The 9,896-nt window shown below is 41.6% G+C and overlaps 1 protein-coding gene across 3 annotated transcripts in view; it reads right to left on the bottom strand.

Moving 5' to 3' along the window:
- Positions 1 to 73: 73 nt before the first annotated feature.
- The window catches only part of BLTP3A (bridge-like lipid transfer protein family member 3A), a 61,200-nt gene continuing 51,377 nt past the window's right edge, over positions 74 to 9,896 (bottom strand). For all 3 annotated transcript variants that reach the window (XM_007198003.2, XM_007198004.2, XM_007198005.2), the window contains exons 16-21: positions 8,445 to 8,599; positions 8,210 to 8,360; positions 6,053 to 6,315; positions 5,498 to 5,606; positions 5,266 to 5,372; positions 74 to 4,861 (exon numbers count right to left, since the gene is read on the bottom strand). In XM_007198003.2, coding sequence (XP_007198065.2) covers positions 4,736 to 4,861; positions 5,266 to 5,372; positions 5,498 to 5,606; positions 6,053 to 6,315; positions 8,210 to 8,360; positions 8,445 to 8,599 — 911 coding nt within the window. In that variant the 3' untranslated portion in view covers positions 74 to 4,735. The remainder of the gene's footprint in view (positions 4,862 to 5,265; positions 5,373 to 5,497; positions 5,607 to 6,052; positions 6,316 to 8,209; positions 8,361 to 8,444; positions 8,600 to 9,896) is intronic.

Raw genomic sequence — 9,896 nt, 5'->3', positions numbered from 1 at the left:
TACCAGAACCATTAAAATTTTATCTCATAAAAGAGTACTTAAAGTACTTAAAAACAATGTAAAAACCCATATGTTTCAATTGCTATAAACAGATATACCAGAACCAATACTGTTTAATAAGTTTAATTTGCTTTTTTCAAGTGGTTCACAGAACCAGTACACTCAAGGTTTGATTAGATACTGCAACATTAATATTTCCCAATACTGACCAATATTCCAGTTCATTGGATACATTCTCATTGTTTTCCTCACGTAGAGGGGAATGGAGTGACCTTTTATTGACAGTGATAAGCAGTAATAAGGCTACTGTAATATAACTGGCAATCCCCAAGAATTCTTTCCTCTCAATCATTTGGTGTCATAACGAGAGGGGTTTTGAAGCTGTTCTCTTTTGAAGCTTTCCTGAGCATGTCTTAGTAAAGATTCCAATTCTGTTTAGCACCCTGAGTGGGGGAAACAGCTTGGACACACAAAGTTGGGCAAATCTGGATTATATTATCGTACATTAAAACTCATGGCTTTAAACGTGTAGTTAGCCAATGGAGAAGACACTTCAGTAGTGTATTCCACAAAGAAATGCTGTAAGACTCAGGCTAAATCTTGACCAAAAACTAATATATTGAAGGGAAAAACAAAAACAGATCTTCTCTCAGCTCTCAGAGGGAGCTTTTTAAGTGGTTATAAGAACTATACCTATTGCAGTTTGAGATACTGGATAAGGCTGAAATTTACAAATAATAAAGAAGGAAGTACACATCCCAAGTCTAGCCACTTAGCAAAGCCTCCCAGTTTAAGGTTATCTGAGAGTGTTTCCGCTTGTATCTGTTGTAAGAGAGGGAGAAAATAATCCCCATTCAACAACAGCTACTATCCATACCTACCCAGAGGTGAATGGGAATATTCCTATTCTAGCAGAAGGTGGGGGAAGATCCTGGGGAAGGCCGTAGTCCCTGAAAGGACAGGACATCACACCAGAATCTCTTGAAACACAGTAATTACTATGGTAAATCACAAGGCAATGACACAGCTCTTGCAGTTCTCAAATAACCAGTTGTCATCCTACTAGCTTGTGTAGCAATGTTGTTTCCATAGTTTTGTGATATTACTATAACTGTTTTTGGAAGTTTAGGCAAGTATTAAATAGGGGAGAGAAAAAAAAGAAAACCCTGAACTAGCCTATGGGGAAACTGATGTAAATGGGTTAAATGGAAGCATTTAAGTTATGGGGTATGTGAGGGGTGGCTTATCCCTTGTATATTCCATAGACAGGAACCATTCCTTTCAGAACCATGAAAAAGGGTACGTAAAGGTTGAGGCCTGTGGCAAAATGAGGGTCAGATTAAATACACAGCAAAAAGCAGCCATCATGAGAACAGAACCTACTCCTCCTGTCTTAAGTCTAATAGACTAGGTTAATTATTCCAGTGAGTTGAAAACAGAATTTGAGATTGATAACCGTCCCTGCAGCTCAGCTAAGAGAGATTTAAACCAGTCCATATGCACTAAAGCACATCTCTAGTATATCCGTGTAAACGGGGACTCTAGACGATCGTAGATGATACGTAGTTGTAAATGCTTCACAGCTGAAATGGTGATGTGCGGTGGCTGAAGTCTTTTGAGGGATAGCGGTGCTATCACTCCAGACATTTTCTTGAGGTATTGTTATTTCTTGTTCACAGAGTCTTAGAGCTCCAAGGCAGAAATTGTAAGCAGTCCACAGGAGCTGATGCTACTATGTTTTCCTTCCGTCTTTTTCCTTTACGTTTATCCTGAGGACTACAAACAAGGTCACATTTCTTCATTATGAAAGTTGTTCTTCCCCCAATGAATAGGAGTATGAAGTTATACAAGATGATTTTTACTAAAATTCCATGGGACAATGACCCCAACCACATTTCCTGAGGCAGGAACTTCAAGACACAATGCCCAAAGCTGTCACATAAGGAAATTCAAATTCTAGGGCTCCATTTGTTACATGGACGAGAGCGCCAGAGAGCCCAGAAACCTGACTGAGCTCTGCTCATTAAAGGGGTGAGCCTCAGTGCTTGCCAGATTTGTTTCTATTGCCTCCCACCAAGCACAAGCTTAAGGTGAGGGTGTACCAAGCAATCCTTTGCATGGAGGGACACAGTGGGTAGAAGAGGAGGTGAAGGGAAGAGAATCAGAATGTGATTTTATACCAATTCAGGTGAACCTAAGGTTGAATAATTCTATTTTCTGGCTACTGGCTCTCCCTCCTCCCCCTTTAAACACATTAGAAATGCCATACTTGAGAGGAGTGTGATTCTTTTTGTTCATCATTCTGCCTTTGAAAAAGGCACTTAAGGGGGAGTCTGTGGAGGGATGCAGTTACCCTCTCTGTTGTATATCACCAAATAGCCCTAGTTTTCCATAATTCCTTTTGGAAAACCATCATGCAAGGATTCCTCTTAAACCTTCTGTACCCATACAGTTTCTGCCAGCACCACTTCTTGAACAATGACGCCTAGAAGTTTCTGATTTGCTATGAGAAGTGCTTTCTTTTACCTAAGGCTAATAGGTACGGCCCTAGAGCTAGTATTTTGGGACCTGAAGAACATGTCCCTGCTCTTGACTGAATATCTGATCTAACACTACCCTCAACTTTCATCTTTTCAGAACTGGAGCCAACATTTTAAAGATGTGTCCACATGTGGAAGTACCTCTACCACCTGATAATTTTTGCTGTTCTCTGGACCTTTCCTCTCTTCACCATACACTTTGTAAATAAGGTCACTAGAAGTGCACAGATAATTTAAGACATTACCACGGCCTTGCATGAGGTGCTGTTTTCTGTGTTGGCTCCACGTGCCCTTCCTGATGATGCAGTCGGGCTTTTGGCCACAGCAGCACACTGACCCCTCCTCCCTCTCAGCAATGCTTAGGTTTCTTTCCTGAGTTCTAACAGAGCTCACTGCCTCGCTGGTTGCTGATTCTCCCCTAAGTGCGTTACTTCACACTTACCTACACAAAACCTCACTTGTCACTTTCCTGAGTATTCACAGCCCAGTTTGTGAATCTTCTGTAATTTCACTTTTTTTTTTCAATTTCTTCTGGTTTATCTTTCACTGCCTGGAAGCAGTGACATTTGATTGCACTGTAATATCCTACTTTCAGGTTATTTATAAAATTCTTAAATAAGGTTAAACCAAGCATCAACCCATAGGGAACTTACCCTGTTAACATTCTCTCTAGAAAGGTGTTTATTTTTAAGTCTCTGCATTGTTTCCTAAGCATGACAGAACATTCCCATAATCTCATAGTAATTGTTGTTTTTAAGATTGCCTTAGTGAAGAACCACAACAAAAAGTCTGTAAAAGTCTGAGCAAATTAGATCTTGTTCCTTCTTGAACACATATTTCTTTTTATCCTCAAAAAACTAGAATATACAAGTCAGGCATGATTTCCCATAAAGGAAACCATTTTATCTTTCCTTCAGTAAGTCATGTGTGATTAAGACTTTAGTAACACTACTAAATCACTATTTTGCCATCTTGCCAATTCAAGGTGAGTTAGCTGATGAACTTCTGTCCAACACAGCTTGAAGTATATCACAGAGCAGTATGGATGAAGATAGGGTGTTGGTAAAGAATTCGGTAGTAAAGAAAGAGGGGGAAATAGCTCTTTCATCAGGCAGGGGCAAAACCTAGCTAGGTTGAAGGGTTTTGTTTTGCTTTGTCTTTTACTTAAGTCAAACTAACATGATTTTAAAAAGCCACAGTGATAGAGGGGCGTGAGAGGAAACAGGCTGAGATGTTAATGTTACAGTTTTAAAACACATTTTCAGCTCCCAAACCACCAAGTGCTAACAAGAGTGCTGGTAGAAAGTCATAGTGCTGGGAAAGCAGGTGTGCCAGGGACCCCAGGGAGACAGGAAATAATCTGTGAGGTGCAGCTGTGGAAGAGGGACACGGCCAGCAACAGCGGCGCAGAACCAAGCTCCCCTACCGACCCTCACCATGTCATGCCTTCAACCTAGCTCAGGGTGAATAGTTTCTTCTTAAATTTCAAACAGATTGCCTTATAGAAGGGAAAGATGATACAAGTGAGCTGCTACTGTTGTTTACTTCCTACCACAGCATCACAGCGATGAAAGCATCACAGAAAGAAAGCTTAACCCTGAAAAATCTGATTGTAATATGAGCCAAGATGACGTGAGCTTGGTTTCCTTTCCAAACAAGGCAGAATCCATGTCTCATTTATTCTTGTGCCTCCCCAGGCTCCCGCCTTGCTGGCTATTTCCTGTTCCACTCTACTACCGTGGCCGAAGCTCAGGCCAAGGACTTCTCAGGTCCACTACAGGAAGCTCTGGAACATAGAATCTTTGGTGGCTCTGTGGGTGACCAACTGAGAAGATGGGTACTCTGCCTTGTTCACACAGGCGGAGTAAGCAAATGTCTCTGCTGTGAAACCAGACGGTGAAATGACCCTACAGTGTTGAGGAGATTCCGCCTAGTGTGCAGAGGGCCAAAAGGCTTTATACAGGAAAGACGTGATGCCTGAGCCACGCACAAAGCTGCCCCCAACTTCCTGGAACGTGGTAATACTTTGCCCTGTCTTCCATCCAAGTCAGAACTGCTAGTAGAAAGGACACCATGAGGAGTGAGTTGAGCATCCTTAGCTGACTTGTCCAACACTGGATGGTGCCTGTCGCAGGTGGTGTGATTGCTGGTGATCTCCTCCTCTCTCCTTGGCACAGATGGCTGAGCCATTGTTGTCAGAGGTCAAAGAGCGGGTTATATTTCCTAATCTCCTGAAGAAGTTTTTCTTTATCCTGGTTGGCATGAGCCAATGCTTGTTTAGTTTCTATAAGTTCCTTTTGTAGGGTAGGCAGTTCTTGCACCTGAGGAACAATTAGTAATTCACAGTGAATGAATAAGGTAACACACCTTGCAGAAACATCCAGTAAGGGAATGAGGAGGAAGAATTCAAGCAGAACAACCTATAAGTTTGGTCAATGATCAAGAGAACCCAACTAGATATTTTCTAAGAGCCTAAATCCCTCTTCCGAGTTCATCAGTTGCAGGGACAGCAACAGGTGGAAGATGCCATCAGCAACTATTCACCTCCAGCTCCTGACTTACATCCTCTGTTCAGCACTTCTAGAAGCTGCTGCTAGGTGACAGGAGCCCACACCGCCCAGCTGTACCCAGCACAAGCAACCTTTTCAGCCTTCTGGGTTTTACCAGCTTCTGTGATTACAGCCCCTAAGGGTTTATGAAAGGTACTGTTCAGTTATATCCTCACCTGTGGGCCAAAAGCCTCCCCTGTGGGCACCAGAAACACCTGTTCTTTTGGGGGCTGCCTCTTCTCACTTTTAAGTACTTCGGCTGATGGTCTGTCCTGAGCAGCAGCTGGAAAAAAGTAAAGGTTCTAAATGACAAGCTGCCAGCAACACGCAGACTATTCCTAGTTGTCACCTATTCCCTTACAGGAGCAAAAAGGCAGAGAAGCCAGGAGGCTGACAAGCCCAACTCACCGCCAATGTGGAACACACCATCGTCACTCCGCTTCAGCACAACGTGCTCCATGGCTAGAGTGATGGGGATGGGGCCTGGAGAGGTCGGATAGATGGGGGGGATATCGTCCTATAGGAAAGAGAGAAACCACATGATGCCCCCAACCAGCTCAGAGCAACTTAGGTAACAAGCCATGCTTCTACCATTGAGCTGGAAGCACTTTTATGTCAAATGTATGTTTATCCATACATTCTTGCGAGATGTGAGAGGCATAATTGAGTCTCTCCCACTCTAGAGGTGTTGAGACTGAGGATCTGATAACCTAATGGGCTTGCACAGTCATGCTGCATGCCAAGGGTCAGGGCTAGAGACAAGATCCCCTCACTTGAACCCAGGACTCTTTGCCAGAAACACATTTTTATGTACTACTGTAACACTGACAAAGAATGCTAATATGCATTTCCTCACTTGATCCTCACCACATTTTACAGGGACAGGAGAAGAAGTTAACAGCTGTCACTGCCAGAATCCCTTGCCTGACAAAGTCTAGGGTAAAACCCAAAAGTTCCTCTCACCTTTAGAGTGATCCTGGAGTTCAGGAGCTCAATCTGCATGGGAACTACCAGTGGGATCTCCTCATCCTCCAAGAAGGGCCCCAGGCCACTGAGCACCGAAGTGAGCAGCTCAAGGTCACAGCCCTGAAGCAAGAAACGCAGGAAGCCATTCTGTGTGGCCAGAGGGGAATGAACAGCTGCACCAGGCCCCACCTCAAAGCGAAGGCCTACAGCTGGCCTGATGTGGCCAGTCTTCAAAGTTGAGGCTTCCTGAAAGCTTGTGCCTTTGAGAAGAAAGACAGAAGGAAAACATATGAATTAATTACTAGCCAGTGATTGCTCTAAGCACTTTATATATATTTAATATTCCTAACAACCCTGGGCCAGAAGTATTATTATCATTCCCATTTTAGAGATGAAAGAACTACGGCACAGAGAGTAACTTGCCCAAAGTAACACAACTTGTAAGTAGCAAGGATACGATTTGCACGCAGGCAGCCTGACTGCAAAGACTGTGGGCTTGGCTACTTTGCTCTAATGCCTCTCATGACAGAAGGGATGTTAAGGACCAATAAAAAGCTGGTCTTGCTATGAATCAGAGGCACTGGGCTGATGGCCAAGGTAAAGCTCTTAAAACAGAGGACCCTTGGGAATTCCCTGGCGGTCCAGTGGTTAGGACTCGGTGCTTTCACTGCTGTGGCCCAGGTTCAATCCCTGGTCAGGGAACTAAGATCCCGCAAGCCACACAGCACAGCCAAAAACAAACAAACAAGCAAACAAACAAACAGAGGACCCTCAACTCTGCTATATTTGATCACCTCTTCCTTTCTCCAAGTCTTGGTCTTCTCACCTCTCTCTGAGGAAGCCAAGCAGGATCTATGCTAATTTCCTCAAACCGCATAAAGAATAATCTCAGGTGTAGCCAAGGCTATGAAACAACTTACATACCTATATAAGTGCAAATTGGTACAACCATTCTGGAAAACAAATTGGCATTATCTACAAAGGTTAAAGCTATACCTTACCCTAATGACCTAACAATTATTTCCTCAGGAATATAAACCTGGAGAAACTCTCCAACATACATATCAGGAGACACATACAAGGATGGGCATGTCAAGACAACCCTATTTGAAATAGCAAAAAAACTGGAAACAACCCAAATGTCTGTTCAGAATAGACTGAAGAAGTAACTAGAGTAATGGGTACAAGAGATATTTTGGGGGTGATGGTGATGGTTGTAGAACCCTGTAAGCTTACTAATATTTATCAAATTGTATACTTACAAGGAGTGAATTTCACAGTACGCATAAGCAGTTCTTAAAAAAGCAAAAAGTGGTATATTTCTGCAATAGAATATTATATAGTAGTAAAAATGAATAAATTATAGCTAACTCAACAACCTAGAAGAATCTGAAGAATATCATGGTACTTGAAGGAAGCAAATCACAAAAGAATACAAACTATGATTCCATTTAGAAAAACCTGAAAAACTGCAAAGCTAAATAATACATTGATACAAACACATGCAGAAGAATTGTAAAGCAAGAGAATGAGAAATACAAAATTCAGGACAGTGATTCCCTATGATAGGTGAGAGGCAAGAGGAAGGTTCTGGAGAGGGACTCCCAGGGACTTCAAAGTTAATGGTACTGTTCTATTTACTAGGTAGTGGGTACATGGGTTCATTGTATTGTTGTTATTTTATACCTTATATGTATTTTATAAGTATTCTTTTAGTATCTACTCAATATTTTTTTAAAAATTTTTAAACAAAGCATGTAGCATAAGCCCAGATTTTTCCTGTCATCTTTTAAAGTATAAATGATAATTCACATCAAAGGACTGAATCAGAAGTTCCCTGATCAGATATAGCTTGATGTTAGCAGCCTCACAAAGAAGTGGACACAGTCCTCATATATAAGCATAAGGAGCACCTGGGAGGTGAGGATGGAGACTAGCCTACTGAGTACAAAACCCCAGAAAGAGCTCTGGGAGAGGCACCTTGCAAGAAGGAGGCTTCATTAGACTTCTTCCTCCCCCTAATGGCTGCTGGAGAGAAGCGCCAAGGGCTTGGCACTAAGGTAGCTGCCCTTGGAGCACAGTGACAGGAGCAAGTTAAGCTATGGATGCCCCAGAAAAATCCCACCAGCTCTCCTGCAATCGCACCATCCTCACCTGGGCACTGTCCATGCAGGAACTGCCAGAGTCCCACGGTGCCTAGCTGCTGGAGGGTCAGCTCCTCTGCTTGCAGGGCCACAGTCAGGTCCTCACCACGTACCTCAATCCCCAAAGACACCTCATTCACCTTCAGGACCAGAACTGAAACCTGTAAAAGGAGACTCCCTTAGCTGAGTCCTAAGCTTCCAGCTTAGAGCCTACCCTCTGCAGAGAAGAAAGTAGAACAACTGACCAGGTGAAGATGGAGGTCTTCCCCACTGGGTGAGGCTGAACTGTTGGCCTCTGGTGATCCCTGGCCATAACTATCCGCAACAGGGCTCCCTTGAACACCAGCACTGTCTAAGACATTGGGAAGAGATCCTGGTGGAAGAGATTCTGGACCAGACTCTGAATAAGAAAGATAACAAAAGAATTTGAAAGTCAAAAAATTCTATTCAAATCCAATCTCTAAAAACAGTGACAACTATAAAAACAAAACATTTATGACACTCATGAGACAACTGGAAATTTGAAGACTAACTAGATATTTAATGAATATAGGGAATTATTGTTAATTTTTAAAAGGTCAATGGTATTTGGGCACCTTAAAGAAAGTCTGTAAATGGAAGCAACCTAAGTGTCTACGGACGGATAAATGGTTAAACAAAATGTGGTATAAACATACAACAAATAATGGTCTTAAAAAGGAAGGAAATTCTGACACATGCTACATACAACGTAAATGAACCTTAAGGACATTTTATGTGAAATGAAACAAGCCAGTCACGTATGGTTCCATTTATGTGAGGTACCCAGAGTCGTCAAATTCATAGAAACAGAAAGTAGAATGGTGATTGCCAGGGGCTGGTGGAAGAGGGAATGAGGTGTTATTGTTTAATGGGTATAGAGTTTTGCAAGATGAAAGAGCTCTGGAGATGGATAGTGGTGACGGTTATGCAATGATTTGAATGTAATTAATGCTACTAAATTATAGTTTTAAATAGTTAAGATGGTAAATTTTATGTTATGTGTATTGTATTTTACCATAATTTTTTTAATTTTTAATATTTTAAAAATTTGTATTTTCTAGAGATGCATAATGAAAATATTTATGGATAAAATGATATGTTTGGGATTTGCTCCAAAATAATATGGGAGGAAGGGAAGTGGGCAGAAGAATATATAAAACAAGAATGGCCATGAGTTCTTAATATCTGAAGCTAGGTAATGGGTATATGAAGGTTCGCTATTTGATTCTGTCTATTTTTAAATATTTGGATTTTCCCATAAGAAATTAATAATAATAACAAAACAAACATGGATATATACCATCCAGCTTAAGAAACAGTACATTCTCTTTTTATTTTCATTTAGATACTCTTAAAGGGCGATTTTAAAAGTTTTCATTTCAATAAGCTGAAAGAACTAGTGTTAACTCCTAGTGGTGATTAATCTAATGCCTAAAGGTTACTTGTTTTATCATAGACAAAAAGCTCCTAGTTATTTTCCAACAATAAAATACATAGTTTAGGCAAAGAGCAGACAATAAACACACACACCATTGATATAGCCACAGAATTAGTCTTACCGCCACAGCTACATGGCTGTAAGACTAGCGCTCTCTTCTTTCAGTGTTGTTCTGTGATAAAGGTCAAGTACTAATCAATAACCTAGAAGATGTGGGGATAAAGTCAGCGCCACAGAT

This window comes from Balaenoptera acutorostrata, chromosome 10 (genome assembly GCF_949987535.1).
Source record: "Balaenoptera acutorostrata chromosome 10, mBalAcu1.1, whole genome shotgun sequence".
Classification (NCBI taxonomy): domain Eukaryota; kingdom Metazoa; phylum Chordata; class Mammalia; order Artiodactyla; family Balaenopteridae; genus Balaenoptera; species Balaenoptera acutorostrata.
This window is presented reverse-complemented; position numbering and strand designations above follow the sequence as displayed.